This window comes from Phascolarctos cinereus, unplaced genomic scaffold, assembly GCF_003287225.1.
Source record: "Phascolarctos cinereus isolate Bilbo 61053 unplaced genomic scaffold, phaCin_HiC Scaffold_2;HRSCAF=192, whole genome shotgun sequence".
NCBI lineage: Eukaryota > Metazoa > Chordata > Mammalia > Diprotodontia > Phascolarctidae > Phascolarctos > Phascolarctos cinereus.
The window spans coordinates 220,839,071-220,866,744 of NW_027555625.1; the positions used below are offsets into that span (position 1 = coordinate 220,839,071).

Genomic DNA, 27,674 nt, shown 5'->3' on the forward strand with positions numbered 1-27,674 from the left:
GCCGCAGATCACCCTGTGTGGGTCTTCAGGTTGGCCATGAAGAAGAGGCTGTCCAGGAATTGGGTGAGGGAGAAATCTCTGGAGGCATCCACCCCTCTGGCTTTCTTCCACAGGAAGAGGGCTACAGCAGCAACATTCTCTCCTCTTTTCTGGGGTCCCCTGATAACGTCTGAAGCTAGATGGAGTGTGTGTGGTAGGGGGCTCTTTACACTACATTCAATCCTGTCCACCTTTCAAAATAGCAAACATTTCTTGAGTTTTTTCCAAACAACTTTTATTTCCTCAAAGTCTTCCCTATCCTATGAAACAAGCCAGAGGCAAAAATCTGCCACTGAATGGGGCTCAGTGTAGGAGCTGATTCCCTTTCCAACCCACCAATATTAAAAAAAAAATATATATATATATATATATATATATATGGTCCCAAATTCCTGTGCTGTGGAGGGAGGGATGGGGCTGGGAGGTCCCTGTTCCTTTGTCCTGCTCCAAAGTAGGTCTGGAACAATGAGGCTGACTCTAAGGAGCTATGGTTGTTACAGGGGGAGAAGCAACTGATTAGGGCATTTCCTGTGCCCTAAAATCATGGAAGGATGTCCTGCCATGGAGTCAGGGGCAATATCATATGCTGGGAGACTGAGTGATTGGCGGGGCTTAATAAAAGAACAATCCTCAGGCTGTCCTAGTGCCCCCCCACTGTAACAAGTTGGGGGCTGGGAGCAAATGATGGGACAGGACAGAAGTGAGGAGGCAGGGGCAGAATGGGGCCGTGGGGGCCCAACCAGGTACAGCCTGTAACAGAAAAGAGGGGAGTCAGGCTGATGAATTCTGCCTCTTCTCTACTCTCAGCTTAGGAGGATCTGAGGTGGGGGAGGGGGCAGTAGGGTTCTAAGGCCTTTCTATGGGGGAAGGGGAATCTCAGCTATACATTTTCTTGGTGAGGGTAAAGGTAATGTCTTAGTAGGAAAGTCAAGGAGGCTGAAATTTTCAGTGGGATTGTCCATTTGAACCCTAAGGTGACAAAGGGAATTAGGGAAATTAAAATCCTTTGTAAAGAGAAAGCTGTGAAGAAGGGCAAGAATGAAGACAAAAATTACATGACCTGAGTCAGGGTCATGGAGTCAGGTTCCAATGGGAAGAGGGGGTTAGGACACTTGTGCTTACCCCGGTACAACAGAGCAGGATCCTGGCTCTGACTCTGGCTCAGAGCTGTCCCTGGTCCGGGGGATGGGGGATGGGGGGCCCGAAGAGCCTCTCATCCCTCTGCCAGGCGGCGATGAGCCCCGGCCCAACCCGGGCCTAGCCTGTATGGATAGGGGTTGGCGCTGAGGGCTAGACTCTTCCCCTGAGCTTCTCACTTCCTGGACTTGATTCTGGCATCTCCATGGAGGGAGTGTGGTACAGTAGGGGATTAACACAAAGGAACTAGGACTTTAAACTCCTGGGGACTGTCCCTAAGTGGGACAAGTAATATAGGACTGGGGCAAAGGACTCTAACCTAGATTATGCCTTCCAGGGTCTTACCCAGGGTGGGGATAGCAAAAAGGGTCCAGGTACTCCACAGTTTTGAGCCTCTGTGGCCCTTCCATAGCAAGGGGCTGGATGAGCAAATAAAGCTCTCCATGAGGAAATAGTAGGGTATGTGCAAACCTCCCTCAGAGTTCCTCTACTCCTCTGCCCCTGCCAGAGGAGTTTACCCAATCAAGTTTTGCCTATACCCACTTCTTCCAACCCAGAGGGGTTCAACACTAGCCTGGGGGCTTTGTCTGACCCTGGGGTTGGTGGCATGGCTGCTCCTTGGAGCAGTAGCCAGAGGTGTTACCTGGGGAATCCGGGACCCCTCCTGGTGGAAACTCTCCTCGGGCAGTTCTGGGCAGAAAGAGAGCAGAGGCTGAAGGCAAGGACAAGAGAAGCCAAAGCTAGGAAGCTGAGGTTGGGGTATGATTGGCAGAAAGAATGAGGCTACAGAAACTGGAATTGTGGGTTGGGGAATTGTTGGTAGCTGTGAGGGGTAGGTAGATTTCTATGGATTTCTTATGGGGAATGCCTCATATAAGTTCCCTATTTTGGCAATAGAGCAGTGTTAGACATTCCCCCTCCCGCTACCAGAATGAAGAATCCACTAGATCTGCCCTCTGTTAGGGCAACTGTGCTGGGAACAGGGATAGGCCACAAAGTGTTACCTGCAGTCGAGCCCTGATGCAGGGGGTGCGAGAACCACTTCCCAGCAGCCCCTTCCCGATAACCATGACAGTTTCTGGTTTATCCCCTGCAGACAAGAATGTGCAGCTACTCCCTAGGGATTAAGAGAAAATTATCGTTCAAATCTGGCCTCAGACACTTGACACTAGCAGTGTGACCCTGGGCAAGTCACTTAACCCCAACTGCCTCACCAAAAAGCAAAAGAAAACAAAAATTATCACCGGAATGGGACCATGTTGAAAAAGTTCAAGGACTACAGATCACAGCATCCAAAGGATGATGTTGAGTTATCATCTTGGGGATGACATGGAGCCCCTAATCTGGCTCTAGTTAGAATTTGGCTACAAAATACTGTTAAAGGAGTTGCCCAATCTTGAGTGCCAAGTGGATGTGCCAAGTTAAACCTTAAGAGATAAGGTCGGAATCCAAGACTGGAGAGGGTATCTGAGCTGGTAGCTAAGGTGGGAACCAATAAAATGAGCATTGTAGGCATGGGAGTGGCTGCCCAGAAGGTACTCTGTTACAGAGAACTCACCAAGAGAAAAGAGATTTGTTCAAGCCAAGTAGAAGCAGACAGGAAAAGGCACCTGCAAAAGCCTGCCCTTATCTGATTTCCAGTGTCTGACCATGACAGTGATTCAGGAACTTGGAAAAAGTCCTTTTATAAGGCTCTATGTGAGTAGGCACAATTGAAGGTCTATTTTTAAGTCATAAAATTCCAATCTCTTTTGTTGGAGGATATAAATGTTTTATGTGGGGCATTAGAATAATCCAGGCTTGTGACTAAGGGGTAAAATGGAGACTATATGAAGGAATAGATCAGGAAGGCAGGCTAGGTGGCAGCAGAGATAACAGATATTTGTCTAAAGTTCTGTTGATGAGACTGACTTTGGGTCCATTGACTGGAGGAATGGGGGGAAGTTGGATAGAACATGTAACAGTGGCATTACGTACAGACCTGCTACACCAAGTGAGGTAGGCAGTAAGCAAGTGCCTATGTTTCTTGAAGGGGCTGGGCCAGCACTAGGAGGAGTTGGGGGTGAGTCCAAGCTGCTTGTGGTAGGGCGACTGGTCAGTGGTTGCTGCCGCTGTCTCCTGTCCTGGCCTCGGGACTCTGAGCAGAGGTTGACAGAAGTGGATAAAAGGGCAAGTCAGTAGGGAGTGTGTTTCACTGCCCAGCTTGTTCCCTTTGCTGGATGATTTGTTGGGGCCTGGGCTTTGTGTATATTGTTGTCCCTCTTTTCTAGAGTAACCCTCAGATGGGGAGGATCTCTAATAAACTTTAGAGATTCAACGGCAAAAGAAAATTAACTTTGTTCTCTAGTTAAGAAAACTTAAGTATGATGTTAAGAACTAAACCCAGGGTTTGTTCTTCCATCTTGGTTGTTTCCTTGGGAGAAACCATGACCTTGACTATTCCCAACTACATCTTGAAGTCTTATCCAGTGACCTAGTCAGAGATTATTTAATATTGTCATTTCCTATTTTTCGTCACCTCACAAGCCCTCTTTTTATTCCAAAGGGTCCCTTGGACAACCACTCCCACTGAGTACCCTCTTCCCTATAGGCTATCACTGAGTTTCAGTCTTTAAGGTTATGCATATTTAGCAGATTCGATTGTTACTTCCCATCCAATTTATAAACCCTTAGCTAATCTGGTTCCTATTTCTTTTACCTGCTCGGATTTTCCAGTCTGTAGTAACCCAGCTCTGCCCATGACCTTGTCTTTGCTTCCCTGCTGTGTTGCTGCAGTCCTCTCTTTCCTCTGTTGTGCTCCCTGCATCTGTCACACACAAGGAGGGGATCCAGGGCTAGTTTCCCCAAAAAGATGGCAGAACTTTTACCTAGTCCATTGCAAAGCCAAATTCCATTTCTGTTCTCCCTAACAGATTTAATATCTATTCCTGGGCTCTTGCCTTTGTGGGCTTCTAGGGTGGAGGAAGGGGAGTACAGCTTGAAGGCACTGCCTGATCTTGAGTATACATGGTTATGATTGTGTTCTGATTATTATCACTTGATACTTTCTCAGAAAGGCCAAAGAGCAGCAGTGGTTTAGAAATTACATGCAGGAACTATAGCTGGCCAAGCTGGAAGCCAACACTGATGCCAGCCTTAATCCGTGTTCTCACTAGAATTGACATTGCTTGTACTGACCTGCGCTAATCGATTTTTCTAGACTGTTGTCTGTTCTGTTTTGAGGTGGCAAGGATTGTTGAGACTCTTGGGCAACTGCTGAGAGGAATGGAGGCTGCTGCCACTGTGGAGCTCCTTTCCACATTGTATTTGCTCTGCAAGGTATTTGCTCCTAAGCTTCAGAGAGTGACTGTACTAAGAAATGTAGTAAGGAAGAAACACAAGTGATAATTGTTGTGGAGTTCCACAATAGATCACCTGTATCAAAGGTTCTTAATCTTTTTTGTGTCAGACTCTGAGGGACTTGTCAGAATAATGTTCTTAAATTCATAAAATAAAATATACAGAATTACAAAGGAAACCAATTATATTAAAATACAGCTTTCAAAATAGTAATTAAAAAAAAGTTCACAGACCCCCTAGTTAAGAACCTCTAACTTAGCTAGATGAGAAGCTAGAAAATAGATCACAATTCTGGCATGAAAGCAAGATAAAGTAGTGACAAAGCACTTCAGTCATCCAGAGATCTGATGGGTTCTATACCAAAAACAAAGTTAACAAATTCCTGGCTTACCTAAATGCCAGTTGCATCCTTCAGAAGATGGAGAAAACAACAAGGGGAGCTGCTATCCTGACATAATTCTGACAACAAAGATGGTTACTGTAACTGTGGGGGAAATGACTACCTTAAGATTATTTAAGAAATGAGACTTTAAGATTACTGATAAAGGAGAGGAAAGCCAGGCTAGTCTGTATATTCTATTTTTGGAGAGCAGATTTCAAAGGGTTCAAAAAGAGGTTAGGTAGAATCTTTTAAGCTTAAAATTTATCAAGGTAAGTCAGCCCAAGAGGGCTACCCTGAAGAATAAAATCCTGAAGATGTAAAAATAAATAGTTCCATTGGGAAGAATGAGGTTGTATAGAGACTCATGGAGATGCACAGAAAATTCACTGGCCCATTTAAGTCATATTATAAAAAAAAATATATATATATATATATATATGTGTGTGTGTATATATATACATGTATATATATGTATATATATACGTGTATATATATGTATATATATATACACGTGTATATATATGTATATATATACGTATACATGTATACGTCTATACGTATACGTCTATACGTCTATGTCTATACGTCTGTCTATACGTCTATACGTCTATGTCTATACGTCTATGTCTATACGTCTATACGTCTATGTCTATACGTCTATGTCTATACGTCTATACGTCTGTGTCTATACGTCTATACGTCTATGTCTATACGTCTATGTCTATACGTCTATACGTCTATGTCTATACGTCTATACGTCTATGTCTATACGTCTATACGTCTATGTCTATACGTCTATACGTCTATGTCTATACGTCTATACGTCTATGTCTATACGTCTATACGTCTATGTCTATACGTCTATACGTCTATGTCTATACGTCTATGTCTATACGTCTATACGTCTATGTCTATACGTCTATACGTCTATGTCTATACGTCTATACGTCTATGTCTATACGTATATATGTGTGTATATATATATGTGTATATATATATGTGTGTATATATATATATGTGTGTGTGTATATATATATGTGTGTGTATATATATATATATATATATATATATATATATATATATATATATATATATATATATATATATATATATAAATTGGAAGGAGGGATGAATACCATGGTGGCATGATCCTGTAACAGCAGTGGTAGGTAGAAGCCATAAAGTTCAGAATTAGCTGAGGCAAGAGCTGGAAAAAAAAAACTGGGGTTGGGAGGGAGGGAAGGAGCTAGGACTACTGCCTGGGGTGGATGGGATAATGGCAGATGATAGACAACAGAACGTATTATATTCAACTTTGCATTTTTTTTCTCTGCCGAAGATTCTTGTGCTGGAAAGGACAGGACAAAAAAATGTTAAAGGGGGCTGAAAAACCAAGACAGATACTAAACTCATCCCAGCTATTCTGAGTGAGTTCAAGTCAGCAGTCTTGGGTATGTCACATCCTAGGCAGATGCTATTGCTAAGCCACTGTGATTTTTAAAAGACTGTAGAGACCAGGAGAGGTGTGTTGGGATTGGTAAAGAGCAAATGGTTTAATTGTAAAAAGAAAGGAAGAGAATAGGTTCCACAAACCAGAGGCCTGTGAATTTGACTTCTATTCTTGACAGTATTCTATCTATAACACTGTTAAAGGAATGATTTATGAACATCTAGAAAAGGAAATGGTGATCTAATATTAAGTCAGCATGGTTTCATCAAGAATATGCTTTTCTCTACTAAAATTTCCAACAGGATAACTAACTAGACTCTAGTTACTAGACTGACAAATTGGGAATGCTACCGACAGAATTTATCTGGATTTCACAAGATATTTGACAGTGTCATGCTATTCTTATGGAAAATATTTAGAGGTATGGGCTAGATGATATTACATTTAGATGTCTTATATGGTTGAATGACTGGATTTAAAGAATAACCATTAATGGCTTGATATCTTCCTGGAGGGAGGCCTTTAGTGATATATAAACTCAATTCTATTTACATTTTCATCAGTAATTTAGGTAATATATTTACCAGATTTGCAAACAAGGTGAAGCTGGGAAGGATAATTTAACAGGTTCAGGATACAAATAATAACAATAGCTAGCATTTATATAGCACTCTAAGATTTGCATATAGTATCTTATTTATCTACTCAATAACCATGTGAAATAAGGCTACCATTATCCTCATCTTATAGATGAGGAAACAGACTGAGGAAAGTTAAGTGATTTACCCAAGGTTACACAGCTAGTGTCTGAGGTAGAATTTGAATTCAGGTCTTTGTCACTCCAAGTTCATCACTATCCCAGTTGACTTGATAGGATGAAGTGATTGGCTGAATTTGAAGGCCTGCATTTGAGTTTGGAGGGGAAAAAAGGCCTAATTTCATAAAGCAAGGATAGAGGAGGCATGTGTAGACAGCACTTCATCTGGATGAGATCTCTGGGGTTTAGTAAACAATCTCAATATTAGACAATGCAATCAAAAAAAGCTAGTTATGATCTTAGGCTGTACTGAAGGCATCATATTCAGAGCATAGTCTTCAATTCTGGGCACTTTTTAGGAAAGCCATTTACAAACAGTCCTATCCAGAGGAGGACAACTAGGATGGTAAAAGAACTGAATTCAGGCCACACCTTAGAGTATCTGTTGAAGGAACTGGGGATTTTTAGCTTAGAGAAGAGCAGTGTTAGGAGGAAGAGTGGAGTAGAACTGGAAGGCCGTCTTGCAGAAGAGGCATCATTCTTGTTTGCTTGATCTTAGAAGGGAGAACGAGCAGTTTGGGGTAGAAATTATGGATTTTAGCTCAGTGCTGCCTCAGAAGTGGAGTAGGCTGTCTTAAGCAGGCAGTAGGTACCCAGTTACTTGAATCTGAGGAGGTAGGTTGACCACTTTTGGTGTATGTTATGTATTGGACTAGATAACTGCTGAGGTTTCCTTTAACTCTGAGATCCTGTTAGAGGAGAAATTCGGGGTTGGCTCCCAGATGACATCCTCACAGAGGCTTCCATTCATGGGGTTGGAAGAAGCTAGCCAAGTTGGTAGGTTGCCCACCTGACCACTACTAAACTTAAGAAATGGATTCAGTCTTGCACAGGTTACAGCTGTGATTATGGGCATCTGCTACAACTATTCTGGGCAGCTTGTCCAAGTCCTGCCTACTGTGGTCAAAGCTGGGAATTTTGAAGTCTAGAATTCTGGTGAGCACAATAGATGTTGCCTGTATCATGGAAATAACACATGCTATGTTACTTCTATCATACTTGGGCAGCAGGTATACCCCAAGACCTTGGCCATGTTGGATTAACTGTTTATATCCACAAAATTGTGTTGAGGATCAGTTGAATTCAAGAGCTATAAGGACAGAAGGCTGGATGCCAAGCCCTCTGAATTCAGCAAGAGATACTGGATGATAAAAGTTTAGGGCCAAGAATTCAGAGGAGCAATGGCAGGAGCTCCGGATCCCATTGAATTGCACACATAGTGATAAGAAGGCACCAAACCTCCTAATGCACAGGTGGGGAACCTGCAGCCTTGAGGCCACACATGGCCCTCTAGATCCTCAAGTGTGGCCCTTTGACTGGATCCAAACAGAACAAATCCTTTTATTAAGGGGGGGATTGAGGGGTCTCAACTAGGTTCCCTCCAATTCTAAATCTGTGATCTTTCAGCTGTGGGCTGGAGGGAAAAAGTAAACATTTGAGATGACAACCATTTTCCAGCCCACCGTATCTGACATGCTGAGATGCTGGGGCCTGCAATATATCCATATTTATCATGGGATGTAGGGTAACCAGTAAGTCAATAGTCAATCATACTTACATTGGGAAATGGACCCAGCATAGAGAAACAGTGAAATGTGGCAGGAATCAGAGATTCTTGGCCACAGCCTAAAGATCCTGAACACTGTCTACTGTCATTGGTTCAGAAATGCTAGTAGGCCAAGATCCTGGAAACTCTACTGTTTCTCTTCAGGATACAGTGGGGACATCACTGGGGTGTTCATTCAAGTGGACATGCTCAGTAGCTAGAAAGAATACAGACCTGGAGAGAGTGAGATAACTTTGGAGATGATCTGAGTCATCCACACAATAGGTGCTAGTTGAAAGGGATTAGTTTTTTTGGAAACACGTACAAGCCTCTGCACTGAGCACTTATAAAGCTAACAAGAAACATGTTAAAAAATGAGTGTGGTATGAGGACCAAGGTTTTTTTCTAAGGTCAAGGAGAAGGTGGTGGAGCTAGGATATGGTAAAGGCATTTGAGTGTAAAACCCTTAAAGTTGCTGGGAGTATTTAAGCAGTATGTTCCTAAGCCACAGCTTGACTTCTTTTCTATAAACTTCAGTCCCAATGGGGCAAGGCTCGGTAGTAGAGCAGAAAGAGCACTGGAGGCAGGAAACCCTTGGGTTAAAATCTTTAGCAAAAGCTTGCCCATGTCACTTCCCCACCAAAGGAGCTCCAATGACTTCCTGTTGCCTTTGGAGTAAAATATGAACTCCTCTGTGCCTAGGCTGATCACATAATATTTCTCACCCACTTTGGTCCAAACTAGCCAGCTGTGCCATTCCTCATAAATGACATGACATCTGTGTCATGTCTGTCCCCATTGGGGGATGCCTCTTGTCCAGCAGCTTTCCTTCCCTACCTCTGCCTCTTAGAGTCCCCAGCTCCAGGGCCACCTCCTGCAAGAGACTCTCACTGATTACCCCAGTTGTTAATGCTCCTGAGAGTAATTAATATAATTCTGTATTTTATCTCTATGAGCCCTGTATCTCTCAACCACTCCCACCCCCCCAATCCACACAGAATGTAAGCTTTTGTATTTGTATCCACTATGCCAAGCATATGCTAGGTGCTTACTGACTGATCAGCACATGCTGCTTGATTCCTGTTCTGTCCCCATAATGTGAACTCGAGGATAGAATGACAGAGGAGTCTGGGCTCCTGGAGAACAAAATGTGGGGAGCTTAAAGGTCGCACCTCCAACTAATAACCTAAAAAAAAGACTCATAGACCTTCACTCTTCTGTGACACCACAATTCCTAGTTCTTCTCATCATAATTTGGCCCATGATACAAGCTAGAAACCTTCCCATCTGTCATCTGGGTGGAAAATAGAAAAAGAAAACCAGGACTTCCAAAGCTCTCTGACCTGGCAACAAGTAGTTGAGGGCTGGGGTTCTGGGGTCTATTTTGAACAGCTTAGAATGACATTTTAGGATAATGAGATGAAACTTCTGTTCTGGGAGGACAAGATCTTTTTATCTGAAGTCACAACAGGAACAGTGGTGACAGCAGTGCTTTCTCCCTCATGTAACCTCTACCCACCACCTAGAAGAGCCCCTTCAACCCAGTTCAGCTGCGCTACCAAAAGCTGCCAGGTGCATTAAAGATTGCAAGGATATCTCACCACCACCACCCCCCACTAGCTTTTGTGCTGGATACCACAAAAGCTAAAGTTACCAAGACCCTGCATCAGGGCTCCACTAGTCTTCCCAGATAGGAGGTGATGGAGGCCTCTATTAAATGATCCAGGTTTTACTGTAAAGTAGCCTCAGTTTTACAAAATTTTTTACAATATATGTCACCCCCATTTTATAGAGAAGATGATTAAGGTTCATAGAGATTCAGGGCTTTTTCTACTACATTGGGTGCTTTCCCTCAAATTTACTTATAGGCTGATACCATCCAAAAGGTCAGGGGACAAGTTTTAGCTGAACTCTTCTCTTTAGTATAGTCTGCCTGTTCCCTCCCTGAAGGTTCCTTCCCTCAGCTCTGATTCCATGTTTTGTCTTGGATCTATGGCAACCTTGTGAATTCTCCCTTGCCTGAGGCAGCCCCATGGTTACTTCTTCCCAGGCAGCAGCCACTCTGCAGTTTGACTGATAGCTTTCTATGACACTGTAAGCCAGGTCAATCAGCCTTTGCTATAAGACTATGGATCCCAGTGGGGGAAGTGGAGCAAGTGGGCCTAGCTCTGGAGGCATTAGGTCTTATGCACAAACTCTTCAGGTGCCATCTGTAGATATGTAAACAACCCATTTTAGAGATGAAAAAGCTGAAGGTGAGAAAATCTAATTAACTTTCCCAAGGCCACACAATTAAGTGCCAAAGCTGGGATTAGAACCAAGATCAGATTCCCTATAGTGGGAACTTTCCACTACACCATCCACTACTATCCACTACCACTCTGGTATGGGAGGAATGAGAGCTAAGAAGTCTCCAGAGAGGAGTTCCTCTCAGGAGCAAAGAAAGCTTTCGGCTGAACTTAAAAGTAACACTAGCCTGGAAACCTTCATATTGTGCATCAGCTATAATAGTCCAAAAGCCACACGTGACACTGATTAATGGTCTAATTCAAGGGTTCTTAACCTGGGGCTATTTCAGTAACACTTGGTTTCCTCTGCAAATCCTATTTTGCTTTATGCATTTAAAAACATTATTCTGATAAGGGGTCTGTGACAAAGAGTTTAACAATCTTTAATCTACTTCTAGAGGTATAAATTATTTCCCTGTTCCTTCTTTCAGGCTACTCTTAGAATCATAAAATCATAGATTTAGACCTGTAAAAAATCTTAGCTTATACATGTCAACACCTTCATTTTACAGATGAGGAAACAAATGTAGAATGGTTAAGTAGCATGTCCAAAGTTTCCTAGGTAGAAAGTGGCAGAGCCAGGATTTGAACCCAGGACTGTTTCCCACTACACCCTGTTGCTTCTCAGTGACTTCCTTTTTCCCCTCCTGATAGCCCAACCTCTTTCTAAGAAGAAAAATCTTAGAGCTCCCATTATTTTTATGGGCAACACTTGGGGTCACTCAGGCACCGCTGAATAATTATAGCCGTGGTGGGGAGGAGGAAGGAGCAAGAGTCTAGCTTGCAGGACTAGAATAGATGTTATTCGAGGTCCGCCCCTTCTTTTCTGGAGGTCTTGCAGTGCTTCTGACCTCAGTCTTTCTGCCTACACTCTAGAGTCAGAAGTAGCTCCAGTTCTCAGGGACCTTGGGATACAGCCATTATTTCATAGTGCTGCAACTTGGAAAGAGTGCCTGCTTTCATTCTGACTACAAAGCAGCATACTATAACCTTTGATTTAGAGATTATGTGTCTCAGTATTTATCAGTTAGCTAGCATTCCCTTTTGTCAGAGGGCCTGTCTGGTTTTCGGTATGTGTTGGGGCCTTATAGTTCCCTGGGCTCTTGATAGAGAGTGCCTAAGACCTCTACCCATGGCCATAGGTCCCAGTCTGTGGCCGCCATTCTGCAAGGAAAACCAAAGTCTCAGGAGAGGCTACAGATTCTGCTATAAATTGGTTTTATTGGTTTACCCCTTGGCTCAGGCCCAAGAATGAGTCTTCAGGGCTAATTTTTCCCCCAGCAACACCAGAGAAAATGGAACACTTGTCCCAAGGACTTCCTTATCAGCTTACCTCTAACGGGGCCCAGCACCCGATGGCTGCTTTTCTGGGTGCCAAGGCCCAGGCCTGGTAGCCCTGTGGACCGACTGCTATGAAAGGGAAAGCTGGGTGAAGCTTTGATCTGTGGAGAGTTTTGTTGGCTGCTGCCACTGGTACCAGTGCTGAAGCTTCGGGCCCGGCTCAGGGTATTTTCAGAGCATGATATAGGCAAACCACTGCAAGGAAGCAAGACAGAACAGGTGAAATCCGGAGTGGGTATGTTCCAAGTCTTTTAGCCTCCATGTCTCTCCCTAAAGAAGAATCAAATGGAAATCATTTTTGGATTAAGGACCGTTAGGCACTAGTATCTAGGGAGAGGAAAGAGAAATTCTCTGCCTCCTGATTAGCTAACAAGCCCATTTCATGTAATCCCTCCCAATCTGGGTCATGCTGTTAAGGAAGTTACAAGTAGCCTCCTGTGGCAAATGTTCCTTGTGACTGGGATAGGTTGATAGCTCTACCCTTCTGGGAAGTCTCTCATTCCCTTGTCTGGCTTACTGTTTCCCTAGAGTAGGGATTCTCAATCTGTTGAGCAAAGAGTTACTGTGGATTTGAATTCATGACACCCTTTCCCCCTCCTGGAAGCATCCTATGGTACACATTAGCTGTAAAATTAAATATGTTCTGAGTACTCCATACATTTTTGAGATAGTTGAGAACTCATGTTTTATCCCTAAACCAAGTAACTTCCACTTTCCCACCCTTTCCTCCCATCCTGTTGTTCTTACTTGGGGCCTTTCGGTGGGGTTCGAGAGCCTCTCCTTTTGTTGATGCCTACATTAAGGCTGTTACCTACACCTCTGCTGTTACGAACATGTCTCAGCATCCAGGCTCTCAAGTTGTTGAGGCAGCTGTGCTCTGACAGGACAATTCTTGGCCAGGGATTGCATTCTGCCATGTCCAGGGCTGCAATGGCCACAGCCCGTCCTACCTGCCAAGGGAGTTCAAGTACAATCCGGTATTTGGGAGCTTCATACCATGCTCGGTTGAGAAGAGATAACCGAAACATTCTTGATTTGGGTCCTTCAAATTTATCCTGTGCCTCAGAGCACTCTGGTTGTAACATATGCTAAGGGGAAGGTCACTATCCCTCATCTACAGCCATAGTGCATCCCCTATCAAAGCTGAGACTGAAGTTCTCTGCCTTCAATTTTTTCCTTTTTATACTATTACTTTTATGAGTTGCTATCTTGAGAATTAAGCCAGATGGCAGCACTCTCTGTTGTGGGATTAGTGACCCTCAATGGCTTAGAGTAGAAAGGTCTATAGATTATAGGAGGGAACAAAGCTCTTTTCCCCTATTTCCCTATTCCATTGTGAAATAATGGCTGTATCTCAAGGTCCCTTAGAACTGGAGCTATTTCTGGCTCTTAGAGCCTAAGCAGAAAAGACTGAGGTCAGAAGCACTGTAAGACCTTCAGAACAGAAGGGGCTGATCTCAAGTAACATCTATTCTAGTTCTGCAAGCTAGACTCTTGTTCCCTCCTCCTCCCCACCATGGCTATGATTATTCAGCTGTGCTTCAGCCTGTTTCCCCCATTCCCCCCTCCTATGAGGCCAGGAAAGACACATGCCCTTGTATGATGAAAGGAATGGCCCAGAAAAACAAGGTAGTATGAGATAAGGGGAAAAACCTAAGCCCCAAAAGTATTGGACAAAGGTATGCTCCCAAAATTGGAAGGAGTATTCAATTGGAGCCCTACTGGCAGTGCTGAGGAGTATTCAACTCCCCATTATTTGGGAGGATCTAACAAGATTCACCTCAGAGGACACCCTCCCCCTCCTCCATCTCCTGCCCCTCGTGGATCAGCTTAACCTGGAGAGACACTTCTGCAGCCTCCCGGGCCCAGTTTCCCATTCCACCTACTGTGGAAAAGAAGGTAGAACAAGGGTGGCTTATTCCAGGCACGAGGAAGCTGGGCAGGGGTCATCCACGTCACCCTAGTGGCAGTATGATCTCTCCATAGGATTTTAGTCAAGTGAAGTTAGTGTAGACCAGGGCTCCTTAAACATTTTTCATCAAATTTCCACCTCATTTGTTTGGGTTACACAGCCTGAGGGCATTTGCAGTGCAAAGTGCATATGCTTTGTGTTCAGAACCAGGGTTTCGGTGAAGTTGTTAGACAACACAGGCAAGCCATGTCAGAAACACCTTGGATTCGTTATACATTTGATTTTTAATTAATTTTTGGTTGTTGCTGGTTCAGAAACTTTTTACCACTGCCAAATTTTTTGTGACCCCATATGTGGTCGAGACCCACAGTTTAAGAATCGCTGGTGTAGGCCACCTTTGTTTGAGGCTGCCCTGCCCAATACCTTTGCTTCTACCTCCATGGCTCATTACCTGTTCAAAGAGCTCCACAGTGTATCTGGATCGGAAGGCAGGTGGGGGAGGGGGGCTGGCACGCCCATTGTCATGGCAGGCAGCAGGGATACTGTTTACTGAGCGTCCAGTGTTGTAGTTGCATTCAAGTGTGTAGCTAAGACACAGAGATCTTTACATTACTACTCTGGACAGATGACATGTGGCTTGAATATACTAAAGTGGTCAAGGGAAAGATTAAGGGCTATTTCCCAATGTGCTGGCAACCACCCCCAATACTATATCCTCCAAGCTAAGCTGTGGAAAGCTGATCCACAGAGACAAGAGTCTTTATCTGAAGGCCTTTCTTCTGAGATGCCTTGGGCTATCACAATCATTTCCCCCATTCCTCTCTCAAGGCTGGGTATGAGTATTCCTAAGAGAAGATAACCAAAAGCTGAAGCTCTATTTTCCCAGTGTCCACCCTAACCTGTGGATGATCCCTGAGGCTTTGTAGATGGCAACTCGCCCACTGCCCTCCTTAGACTGGCCATCTCGACGATCCCGAGCATACATGTTCTTCTCTGAGAAATTGCAGCCTTGGAAGTCAAAGTGTGCTGAATTCAGGGAGATAAGCTTTGGATACAGCATATTTTCCACCTATTTGGGATGAATGGCAAGTTCAGAAAGTGTAGTGGGAAAGAGAAGGAAGTAAGTCACTACATTCAATATCAAGACATAACTACCAGAATTATCAGTATCAGGTTAATAATTCTGGAATTCTCACTGTTACATGGTTTTGTACTAGATGTTTAAGAAAGGTATGTATGATTAAATCAACACAATATAATTTCTTTCCCTTCAGACCCTTTTACTACTCTCTCCTGTCCCCCCTTCCCCCCAATTTCTTCTATTTGGCTCCCATTAGAAAAGGCCTAATTTCTTTTATAATTTTGAAAAGCCTGGTCCTTAGCACTAAAACCCTGATTTTAAAAATCCATAATTCCATATTGCCAGCTGCCCCCTGACAGCTAATTTCCTTTCTAGAGTGACAAGCCTATGGCTATTCTTCCTTCTGCTCACGTTCTATACATTAACACTACTGTGCCCTCTCCCACCCCCCACCCCCAACTCCCACCCCTTAACTCCTAATGAATACCACCCAGGCCAGTTTCAAGGTCCCTACCTGGGCACTCTCATCACTGAAGCTATTTCCATACATGAAACATCCCCTTTTAGAGGCATGTCCATGTAAGTCCACATAGTAGGCCACACCACTTTCCTTGGGGGGAATGGTTTCAGGGGCTGGCTCCACCTCACCAGATTCTGATTCCAAAAACCACAAACTACTGGGGTCCTGGCTTGCTGGTTCAGTTTGGGTCCAGGACTCAGGATTGTCCCCTTCAGCTGAGAGTGCAAGGTCTGCCTCACTATGGAGATTGTCAGTTTTTTCAAGTTCAGAAAGAGGACCAGGCGGGGCTGAGGGTTGGGGATTGGGCTGGTGGTCAGAGGGAGTATGGGGATTCAGACGTGAGTGCACATGGTGGTAGAGCAGCACTGCCTTAGCCCCATAGATGGCTGGGTGCAGGATTGCATCTGGCTTTAGATACTGACGATTCAGGTTCACTCCTCGTGAGTCTGTCCTGTGTGGGAACAAGGGGTAAGGTGGGGTTCTGGAAAGCTGGAGTGGGAAAACAGAGACTGGGGTAAGTGGCAAAAGATATAGGAGGCAGGGAACTGATTATCCTATAGTCTGAATAAATCTTAAGTAGAAAAGTCAAGGAAGGGAAAGGAGTGAGGACAACCTCACCCCAGGACTCCAGAAACTGGAAAACAAAACTAGACCTTCTACAACTCCTGGTATTATCAACTTAATCATTGTTGAACTTTCCTTACAGGCCTGGCATTGTACTCCGTATTTTGGAAGGGTGTATGTGGTTAAATCAATATAATATACATTGCATTACTACTGGAGTCTGGGACTAGTTCTCCAAATCCAAGTGACCTTGCATCCATCTTCTTTCCCAGTCCTCCCCAAACGTTCAGGAGGGTGCATTCTTTTTCAGGCCAATGATGCATTCCCTCTTTAGGACGCAGGAGAGTTGTGAAGGCAGGACAGAGTAAATTTTACCTCATCGTGACACCATAACATTTATCAAGAGAACTATAAATGATCAGAAGAGGTGAAGGGGGAGGTATTCTTACCGATAATGACCCCGTACCACACCATCTGGGTTCAACATGGGAATCAGCTTAAAAACAAAAAGACGACGTAGAGTCTGGGCACGAGGATCATCAGGTCGAAGGATAAAGTCCAAAAAACCATTGAAGACAAAGCTAGATGGTGTCTCCCCAGGGTGCACTCTACTACTCAAGAAGAATATCTGTGATAAAAAGGAAAGAACAATCAGGGCTGTCAGTTCTAGTTCTATGCTAATAGAAAAAAGAACACAAACTAAGCCCCAACTGGGGCTGTGGTAGCAAGGTGTCTGAGCTGTCGTTCATGCCCTAGACTAAGACTGGAGGAGCTGACTAGATGTACATGGTCGAACACCCATAAGTGTCTTGGCCTCCGCCATGACACTTGTGATGACAAAGAGCCAACCTTTTCTTTCCTCCCCACTCACCCTCTTGCCTGAGAAACAGAACGGCCGGGGTGTGCTGGTGTCAGGAAATAGTTGCTCCAGACGGGGTTCTCTTTCATCTCGAAGTCCATGACAGGAACTCACAGTCAGTAGATCTACACGAAGTCCATCCAGAGAGTTGCAAAGGAGTTCTCGGTGGTAATAGATGGAATCTAAAGGACTGCAAGGATAAGGTCATCAGGCCAGGGGAGTCCCCCAATGTCTCAAGAAGGGACAACCCACATTTGCAGATGGGAATTAAGGTAGAGATAGAGGGACAAACTACCTGGTCCCAAACCCCACACCTTTGTAATTTAGAAACTGAATGCAAAAAAGTATCAATTGAGAGCTCTTAGGGCAAATCACAGGAGAAGCAGAGGCAGTGTTTGGTCCCAGTTTGTGGAGGGAGAAAAGGCAGGATACATCACCTGCTAAGGGAAGGATGGTTCTCCAGGAAGCGCTGGTCTAGCTGGTTCAGCAGATCCTGGCAGTCACTGTAGGAGAAGGGGTAGCAGAAGGCGAAGAAGGTGGTGGCCCCACGACCCTCCACGAAGCGGTGCACAAAGGACAGCACAAATTGTGTCTCTGTCATCTAAGGGGACAGAGGAAGAAGAGGAAAAGGCAACCAACTACTACCCCTATAAATACTTAACTCGGTATCGGCAGCTAGTCTTTTCAGCCCACTGAATTAGCGTCTAGCCCTTTAGCATCACTGCAATAGCAACTGGTTTCTCAGCTTCACAGTTGAGAATATACCACCTGTCTCAATGTAGTTATTTGCCTTAGCAACCAGGCTTTTCATTGCCTTCTTAGACACCAGCATCAGAGACCCATTAAAAGCTACAGACGTAGCTTGAGTTTAAAGGAGAGGGTCAAAGTAGAGTCCTTTCTTCCTAGTTCATTGTACTAGAGACAGATTTCTTTCTCTTAAGGGATCTCTGCACCCCACTTTTTAGTTTCTGTCTGTAGCAATACAGTTCCTTCTTCTGTATGGAAATTATACCTCAAAGGTAGGCCTGTCACGGATTCGTTCCCAACGAGGTCGAGTGGGTAGTGTGCGCACAAAGGGTGCCATGCCCTGGGAGTACAGTTTGCTTTGCTTGTTCATGTTCATGATGTTGATCTTTATGAGTTTTCCTGGAACTCCTCCCCGGACACTGAAGTAGAACCATGACCTAATGGGGTAGAGTAGGGAGAGACAAGTCTATAAGGGAGAGTGATGAGGTAGCAAGAGGAATGGAGCAAGGCAGGTTAGTAGAAAGAATGGGAAAAGGCTGTTCTATGGGGATGAGAAGTAGGGTATTGTGAAACTGAGGAAAGACAAGTAGGTCCCTGGGAGGACAGGCAGGAGAGTAAGGCCAAAGGAAGTATGGCGCTTGGTTTCTGCATATTCCCTCCCCTTAACCCCAGCTTCATACCTGTTCCCATTCTCATATTCTGTTTCAGCACAATCAGGCCGTGTCCACACGTTGAATTCGTAGTCAGAGGTGGAGGATATTCCGCCGGTGGTGGGGGCTGATCCCCCACTCCCGCCCCCCTCCCCTTCACTAGCCACAGAATCCACCTTCTCCACATGGGCCAAGTTCCCTGAGTCAAAGCGGGAACTGAACAGCAGTCCCCCACAGCGCAGCTCCATGGTGGGGCTGAGTAAGCATCCTCCTGCCCCAGACTGGCCCTGAGAGCTAAGGGGGTGGGATGGGGATAGGGAAGGAAGGAGAGGGAAGAAGACAAGCTGTGAAAACTGACTTTGTTAGTCTCTAGGGTTCTGACGGTGCTTTCCAGTACTTCAGGAAAACCGGGAAGCAGCTTTGCTACAGAACACCAAAAGAGCTGCCACCACGTACTCTGGACTTCGGGCTGTGACCCAACCCCATTATGCTACTGCACTGGCTATGCCGATCTCCAGGCCCCAGGAGCTTCCATCCCCGGGAGGGCATATCGTGATTAAACCATAAACCATGCTGAGAACACCAGACTCTGAGTCTCTTTCCCGCCCAAAGTCTTCGCAGTGTAATAAGATGGGCCTAGGGAGTACACCCCAACTCCGATATATAGGAGGGGCATCCCCGAGGAGGACCCCCCCCAGCCCCAGTCGGGCACCACCTGGAGGGAGGACTCAAGCTTCACCTCGGAGACCCTCCCCCCCTCTCCCCCACCCCCTCCCCCGGGTGGATCAGCTTAACCTGGAGAGACACTTCTGCAGCCTCCCGGGCCCAGCTTCTCATTCCACCTATTGTGGAAAAGAAGGTAGAACAAGGGCGGCTTATTCCAGGCACGAGGAAGCGGGGCAGGGGTCGTCCACGTCACCGAGCAGCTCTACACCTCAACTCCGGCAGGGATATTGGGGCTGAGCCCGGGCCCGGGCTGCCCTCCCCGGGGGCCCGGCAGCTGAGGGAGGGGTTGCAAGCCCCGAGCCCATACCAAATCAATTCCCCAAAAGACCAAGAGGCAGGAGTGGAGAACAGCCGTCCAGGCGCTGGGCGTGGGGCAGGGGACTAGACCGACCACCTGCCCGGCCCGGGCGCGGGAAGCGGGGTCGGGCGCCTGGCTCCGGGCTCCGGGCCAAGCGCGGCGCCGGGCCGGCAGCGGCGGCAGCCGGAGCGACGGGGGCGGGGCCGGGGCAGTATCCCAGGAGGGGGCTCCGGGGCAGAGGGGGGCGGGGCCGGCCGCGGAGAGCCCCTCACCTCTCTCGGGGCCGGCGCTCCCGTTCCTCCTCCCGTCAGCGTGGCTGCGCCTCCAGCCCCGGCTCAGCGCCCGGGCCCCGTCGCCCAGGACCCAAACAAAACGGGAGCGCCGCGGCGCCGGGACTCCGCTCTGCCAGGAAACAACAAGCCATCCGCCTATTGGCCGCGGGCGCAGCTGCCCTCCCATCCTGCAACGATCACTGCCATTGGTCGGAGTGGAAGGGGGGAGGGGTTCTTTTTCTCCCCTCGCGGTCGTCGGGGTCTGGGTTCCCAAGCAAAGTAACGTCTTGGGGTTCGCAGCTACCCGGCTCTTGAGAGAATTCCATTCGCGTCCGCTGCTCCGGAGACAGTTAACAGTCATTGGGGCGGGATTGTAAAGAGACTGCAGCACCGAGCAGCGGAGTGGAAAAATAACTGCTTTTTATCAGTAATGACCGCGATAATAAGAGAATAAGAACAAAACTAGTTGTAAGCTTTTAAGTCTCCGAATTGTCGGGTAGGAACCCACACAGATGCGGAGGAGGGGGAAAAAAAAAAGTCACCCACTGGAGGATGCGGGCATCGATCCCGCTACCTCTCGCATGCTAAGCGAGCGCTCTACCATTTGAGCTAATCCCCCACTTACCGTTTTTGTTTTTCACTTTTCCTTAGGGTAGAAAGTGCAGTCACTCCGCGCTTGCCACGCCCCCTTAGCGATCCCTGAAGAACATCCTGGGTCAATTGCTAGGAAACGAGGCTTTTCGTTGGCTAGTGAGACGAAAATACAATAATCTACCAGAAGAATCAGCAGAAACACAAATTCAGGAGTAAGGCTCCACCCATCAGGACGTAAACCGCGCACACCGCCAGAATCGGCCTTCACACATCTGATAATGCGGCGCTAATTCTGGGACACTCCCCCTACATGTCTTTTGCTCGGTTAAATGCGAGCAGGTTCTTTTGGGCAAAAAAGTCGGGGGCAGGGTACGCATGCAAACATTTACATACACTAACTCGATTAATTAGATAATTACGTTAATTAAGCATCCAAGAAATAACGGTTACACTAACCCGATTACTTAAATGAATTACATTAACTAAGCATCCAAGAAATAAAGGGTACAGTACCCCGATTCATGAATATTACTTAAATGAATTACATTAACTAAGCATCCAAGAAATAAAGGGTACAGTACCCCGATTCATGAATTGCGTTAATTAAGCATGAGGGGAAGGAAAAAGCGTGGAGAAGTCCTTCGAGCCGGAATCGAACCAGCGACCTAAGGATAGCCAGAGTAATTCTACTACAGTCCTCCGCTCTACCAACTGAGCTATCGAAGGCCTCGCTACCTCAAGGCCTCTCCTGATTTCCTTTAGCTTTATAGCGGCGGTGTTCTCATCCCGCTTTCTCGTCTTAGCGGCCCTGGTCTTCCCGGCTGGCCCCACGGACTTGAAATAGCCCATCTGCAAGGTACTCCCGGCGGAAAGCGATCGGTCTTAGGGATACTGCTTTTTCTAGCCCCGCAGCAGCCTCGGGGAGGACTTTTCTCTGGTCATCTACTGAATTACACACGCCTCTTCTCTCCCCCCTCCCCCCTCTAAAAAGTGTAATTAACTGCAGCTCAATCCCAAGTCACGAGCGCACAAGTGTTTAATAAATAATGCCGGGCCATGCTTTACCAACTCCGACTCGCGCCCCACGAGGGGAGTAAGAGGCGATGTCCGGGCGACCTCGGAGGCGGCCAAGCGCGCGGTGAGCTTGCGGGATGCAGAGCCGAGGGATGCATGGGTGTCCCGCGAGCCGCGGCGTAGCAGGAGCTGCCCACCACCTCCCTTCCCCACCCCCCCACACACTGGAGGAAGCCGGGGGATGGAGGAGGACTCGGGCAGAGGACACGGATTCAGAGTGGCCTGGGATGAAGAGGAAAGCGCGATGCACTGCGATCTAGCATCACTGGAGGGAGTGCCCGCACCTCCGACGTCCGGGACGCCCTGTAGTGTTGCCCACTATTGACCCAGTAAAGTCTGACAAGTGCAGTGGCCGGATTGTTTATCTGTTCTCCTGCCATGGGAAATCCTGCACCTTAAATCTTTTCTGTCCTCTTTATGGAACCTAAATTAACGTCCTTAGAATAGGAAGGTTCAATACAAAGCCTAAATTTGCCTCTTTGCCTCCCGCCCCTCGCTCTGTTCCCCGGACCAGACAAGTCCTCTAGGTACCGGAAACCCGAGCCTCCTCTTCTCCAGACCAAACGTTTCCTTCTAATGATCCTCGCACAGCCAGGACTTCAGGCCCTTCCGCGTTCTGGCTGCAGTCCTCTGGACACTACGACCGCTCAGTGGCTTCTCAAAAATGCAGTAGTCAGAACCGAGCCTAATCTGCCTGTGGTCTGACCACAGCCATCACCTCCTTTTTCTTACCCCTGGGGGTCTACACCTCTCTTAATTCAGCATCAGCCTGTTTGACCTATCACATTGCTGATTTATTTTGACCTCATTTCTCTAAAATCCTCTGATCTTTTTCAGACGAACTTCATCTTATATTTGTGAGATCAGTTTCTTAATTCCAAACATAAGAGTTTACATGAATCCTTTCAAAGTTTAATCTTATTTGAATCAGCCCAATTTTTCTAACCTGTCGGGATCTTTTTGGGTCCTGACTCTGTCATCCCATGTTTTAGCTATTTCAGCTTTGTGCCGTCTGAAAATTTGTTCAGCAAGCCTCATTGATAAAAATGTGGTTTTTTAAAATGTACTTGTGTGCAAAATACCTCACCAAAAATAGTGTTCATCTTTTGAATTGAATTTATTTGAGATAATCTTGGCATTATTTCTTATAAAATATGTTTCCCAATAATTTTCGTGAAGTTCACTCCTGTAGCCTTAATGGGGACATGAATTCCTTTGTAAGGTTGTATAGTGGGCTGTTCAATGTAAAGTGTTAACATCTTAAAGGTAAAGGTGTTTCATTGAATGAAATATACTTTCACCAAAATGTCTTAGGAATTTATTGGTTTTATTAGGTTCCCTTCAGATTTATTTTTTTTTAAAGTCTCTATTCATAAACTGTCCAGCCCTAAAACTGTATTTTATTAGTGTTTTGAGGAAATGTTTCTCGCTTTAGGTTAGATACTTTCAGTAGCTCTGTAGCTTCTGGTATTGATGGGGATGAGATCTGAACCCCGAAAAAGAAAAGACTGTCTTTGGGATCTGGATCCCCAAAAGGAAAAGCCCTGGGCCCAGGTCCCTGGTTCCCAAGTGTCTGGCATTAGCCTGAGGCTATAATCCTCTCAACTGGCCTTTCATTGTGGCCTATGCCCAATCTCCCAATTCTGTGTTGCCCAGCCCTCTCATTTTCTGTTATCTTCAAATAGCCCCTGCCACTTCCCACCCTTGATTCTATCTAGACCCCATTTTATCTCCCAGTCACTCCAGCCTACTGGCCACTCCCACTGAGATCCTCCCCAGACCTCTTCTCCGAGTTACTTGGTCACTCCTAGATCCCTCCCACAGTCTTTCTGTATATAAAATCCATCTTGGCTGTCATTAAAGTGCTCAAATTCTTAAAATCTGGCCAATGGCTCAGAATCCTTAAGAGTCTAACCAGTGCTTAGATTCTTAAAGAGTCTGCCCAATATGTCAGATTGTTAGAATCATGCCTATCCTCTATTGGTTTTTTAATAAAACTTGTCTTTGACTGAAAGAAGGCTTTGGTCGAATTCATTCTGGGCAGGACCTGCCTGTTGCTATTTCGGGGTCCCAGCACCCCTAAATAAACCTCAAAAGTATTGGTATTCTGTTCTACAATTCTGTACTGTCTCACTAGCATTGCTGTTGCAATCACCACATTCAGAGCCAGGATGTAAAAAAGAGGAGATATAAACTGCCGAAAGGCTGGGCCTGCTGACATTCTTCTGCATGGATTCTGAAGTTCTTTAGTTAGAAAAAAAAAACAAAAAAACCTCAGATCCAGAAAGAAAAAGGGTTTTGTTGTTGTTGTTTTGGGGGGAGATGATAGTAAATTACTAATAGAGTGAGAATTTTTCTAACAAGGATGTCAGTATATGAATCTTGGGTTCATTCATATATGTTTACATATATATTTACACGTATACTTACATATGTACTCTTCTCCCTCCCCTCCCTCTCCTTCTCCTCTCCTCTCCCTTTACCTGAGGGTGTAACTTGGGGTTTACTGGATAGATTTCTGTCTCAAAAACCAAGCCTTAAACCCCATTCATTCTGGATCTCATGGATTGGACAACAATGGGTCCCTGCCCAAGCATCACTTAATTATTTTTTGGGCCCACCAGGCTCAGAGTGAATGTAAATAGTAACTGTTTCTCTTCTGGCCAGCAACCCAGAGGGTATTCCCCTCCCAGTTTATTTGTTTATTTTTTCTTTGATTAAAGGGGCCATCCCTTGACGAACTTTTTAAAGAGGCCTATTCATTGAATGGGCAGTTGCCTCACTCAGAGAAAGAACCTGAAGGGACCTTAGCTCAAAGGCCAAGGGTCAACACTGCATCCTGGGCCATCTCCAGTCATCCTGATTGATATTTGGCCTCTGGACCCATATGGCTCTGGAGGAGAAAGTGAGGCTGGTGACTTTGCACTGCCTTCCTTCACTTAAATCAAAGTCACTTGCAAGTCATGTCATCATCTCCCTGATGCTGTGGTCCTCTTTGACAATGAAGGGCAAACCACACACACAACAATCTCTCTCTCTCTCTCTCTCTCTCTCTCTCTCTCTCTCTCTCTCTCTCTCTCTCTCTCTCTCTCTCTCTCTCTTTCTCTCTTTCTCTTTCTCTTTCTCTATCTTTCCACCCATATAGGGATAGAGTGCCAGGCCTAAGTCAGGAAGGCTCATTTTTGTGAGTTCAAATCTGGCCTCAGACATTAGCTGTGTGACCCTGGGCAAGTCACTTGACCCTTTCCTTATCTGTAAAATGAACTCTAAAGAAATGGCCAACCACTCCAGTATCTTGCCAAGAAAATTCAAGAAGAGTCAGTTACAATGAAACAACAACAAACTTTGAGTTCTGCCATTTAACCAGCTCCAAATCCAACAGTATTATCAGCTAGCCCATATCTCTCCATGCTTTCCAAAAGAATAGCATGAGATACATGATCAATCATTTTGCCAAAATCTAGGTAAACTGTGTCTATTTTGCGATCTCCTCTTAAGGGAATTAAGGTTGATTTAACATCACTTGTTATCGATGAAGCCATGTTGCTTATGTGTAATTATTGCTTCCCTTTCTAGATATCTTTAATGATACATTCTAGAATTTCCCGAAGAACTGAAGTCAAGCTCACTAGTTACGGTTTGTAGATTTCTTTACCTTCCTTTTCTTGAAGGAATTGAGTGGTTATAGAAAAATGATCCTTCAACATTAAGTTACACTTGTTCTAGATTAATTAAATGAAATATTAACTTTTACCTTACCCTGACTTGTGGAGTTATGTTTTATTATATTATGAAATTTCTTTGTTTAAGAATCTGATGTTATTTCAGGTGAGAAAGACGTATCCAAGGACATAAGGGGACTCTGTCATTTTGCATGTTTCTCGCTCCAATTGGTATGATGCTTGAATGAGAATAATAATAAATTCATTCTTTCTAGCATGCTTGTACATTATTAATATTTTCTCTTCAACATCTAGCTTTTTACTCTATTATGCATTCCAGGAGGGTACAGGGATGTATACGGTGTTCAAGGAGAACTAGCATCTCTGGTGTGAGGGCTTGCCAAACCCTTTTCAGGACTGCTCATCCACCTTTGGTGTTCACCTGTCACCCAAGTCTCACCTATGGCTGCAAGAAGCTCTAGCATGTGCAGTGGCCACAACCCAGTAAAACCATCTTGGCAGATTGGGCTAAATCAGGTTGAGTATGACCAATTGGTAAGTTAGGAGAGTGTCTACCCCAAGCAGACTTTCCCCAGAGGAATGGGCAGATGAGAACAGTTTGTTCCAATGACCATGAAGATGACTGAAGCAGGTGCTGTGGAGAGCTTAGAGATTTGTCAGACATCTAAGACGCCAAGGTTATCCACTGCATCCTGGGCCCTCACCAGCCTTCTTGACTTTTGTCCTGACACTAGATTTCAATGACTCTGAAAGAGAGAATGTGGCTGAATACTTTGTGCAACTCTACCTCACTTAAATCCAATTCATGCATAAATCAAGACATCACCCTGTGACATCATTGGTCCTCTTGCAAATGAAGAATGAAGAATGAAGGACAAGGAGGATGCAGTTCACCCCACCCGCTATGGTTCCTATTGCTTCCACTTCACAACCAGTTTCTCTCTGTTGGTGAGAATTAGATCTAGAATAGCATTCCCCCTTCTTGGTTCCTCCACCTTTTGAAGGCTGAAATGATCACAAAAGCAGGTTAAGAATTAATTATCTGCTCTGTTTTTGATCTTTAGCAAATGTCTAAATAATTGCAGCTCTCCAATACTGCTATATCATGCCTTTGTGCTAGATTTGTGACATTTCCTTTGTCTGTTCGCTTTTCTATCCAAGTAACAACTTTGCTTCTATTTGCTTCTCCATTGATCTTTACCTAAATGTTCTCTACTCTGATTCCTCTCTCTAGTTCTCAAATTTCCTAACATAAGTAAACCTTCTTAATAGGCGATGATTCTCTGGCTTCCCCTTTTACCAGTCCTGTTCCATCTGAATGGGGTAGACCCATCCAGAGCCACACTGTAGTCATAGCTCCTATTATGAATCTCCAGGAGGACAAATTTGCTTTCTTGCTCTGAAGACTCTTTTTCATTCTTCTTGAGGTTGTAGGTTTCACTCCTGGCTCCTCTCTTGGTTTTTATATCCTAGGAGTTTCTGGGATTCTTTTTCCCCATGCTGTAGCTTGTTTCTATGGGATCTAGCTAGGTGATTATGTAGGTTTTCTCCTTTCTCTATTTTTTTTCTTTTAGTTGAAAACTCATTTGATTAAATGAGCAAGATACAAGGCAAATACATTTTTACAAGCCTTTGTCAAGGTTGCTTCACTTAAGAAGCCTATCATTCCTTTGTTTTAAATTATATTTCAGAAATACAAGTCCCATTCTCCTCCCATACTGTCTTTTTAACCAGTTGTTCATTTGCAAAATCAGCTTTTATCCTCTATGTCCCTTTCCTTCAGCAGGCAGTGGTGATGAATACATCACCCATGCCCTCATGTTCTTTTTCTTGACCAAGATTCAATAATCTTCAGCAGTGCTCTCCAAGTTCTTTCTGGCAGTTTCATTTCTAGGACCACTAGAAGGGAGCAATATTCATTCATGTTGACAAGTCGTGGGAGGTTCTCTGATGTTGTCTTGGATATGTACTCTGAGAATACAACGAACCTTTCTACTATGAAAAGGTTAACAAATTCCTTGGTTCTCCACAGCAGGCAGTCACCACACACCACTTTTCTTCTGTCTTCAAACCTGATGGAACTTATGGATCCACATTATTCTTCCTTAGAGGACAAGCAACTATTTCCCTCTCAGAAATTCCAATTCTCTCTTCAAAAAGACTCTCAGACTTCTTATATACAAGTATTCTTCCCTTTCTTTTCTATGAGACATTCTTCCACTCTCCAACCTCTCACCGTAAGCCAGGGTTTCCATATGATATGTCAGATCTTTAATCTACTTGCTCTTCCATCTGCAGACAAGGCTGTCTTCTCATCTTTTTAATGTATACTTCATTGTCCCAGAAAACCTAGCC

General features: G+C 45.1%; 1 protein-coding gene and 2 non-coding genes across 13 annotated transcripts; all 3 read right to left on the minus strand.

The window, feature by feature from the left end:
* Positions 1 to 166: 166 nt before the first annotated feature.
* On the minus strand, positions 167 to 21,065 carry AGBL5 (AGBL carboxypeptidase 5). Of its 11 annotated transcripts, XM_078149802.1 has the most exons (18): positions 20,594 to 21,065; positions 19,969 to 20,098; positions 18,703 to 18,966; positions 18,288 to 18,459; positions 17,713 to 17,876; positions 17,288 to 17,465; positions 16,866 to 17,044; positions 15,847 to 16,303; positions 15,151 to 15,320; positions 14,703 to 14,838; positions 13,087 to 13,289; positions 12,332 to 12,534; positions 3,875 to 3,982; positions 3,158 to 3,313; positions 2,181 to 2,293; positions 1,820 to 1,866; positions 1,162 to 1,377; positions 167 to 789 (listed from the first exon to the last, which is right to left on the minus strand). In XM_078149802.1, exons 3-18 carry the CDS (start codon positions 18,918 to 18,920, stop codon positions 534 to 536), a joined length of 2,976 nt encoding a protein of 991 aa, XP_078005928.1. In that variant the 5' UTR covers positions 18,921 to 18,966; positions 19,969 to 20,098; positions 20,594 to 21,065; the 3' UTR covers positions 167 to 533. The 11 variants fall into 11 exon arrangements, 10 of the variants coding, with proteins under 10 accessions (XP_078005928.1, XP_020839526.1, XP_078005930.1 ...); XM_020983867.2 differs by lacking the exon at positions 20,594 to 21,065 and having other exon boundaries at positions 19,969 to 20,199; XM_078149804.1 differs by lacking the exons at positions 18,703 to 18,966; positions 20,594 to 21,065 and having other exon boundaries at positions 19,969 to 20,174.
* TRNAA-AGC (transfer RNA alanine (anticodon AGC)) lies at positions 20,515 to 20,587 on the minus strand. The gene has a single exon. It is a non-coding gene; the product is annotated as a tRNA-Ala (tRNA).
* Positions 21,066 to 21,199: 134 nt separating the features above from the next.
* TRNAY-GUA (transfer RNA tyrosine (anticodon GUA)) lies at positions 21,200 to 21,288 on the minus strand. Its single transcript is given in 2 exon segments — positions 21,200 to 21,235; positions 21,252 to 21,288. It is a non-coding gene; the product is annotated as a tRNA-Tyr (tRNA).
* Between the last annotated feature and the right edge of the window lie 6,386 nt (positions 21,289 to 27,674).

What these genes read in the sequence shown, in the direction of transcription:
- AGBL5 (XM_078149802.1), bottom strand. Translation starts at nt 18,920, where the DNA reads ATGGAGCTGCGCTGTGGGGGACTGCTGTTCAGTTCCCGCTTTGACTCA. An exon ending in GTGGTACGGGGTCATTATCG is followed by an intron (nt 16,304 to 16,865) that starts GTAAGAATACCT and finishes GTTCCCACACAG; the next exon opens with GACAGACTCACGAGGAGTGA. An exon ending in ACCCCACCGAAAGGCCCCAA is followed by an intron (nt 12,535 to 13,086) that starts GTAAGAACAACA and finishes GCTTCCTTGCAG; the next exon opens with TGGTTTGCCTATATCATGCT.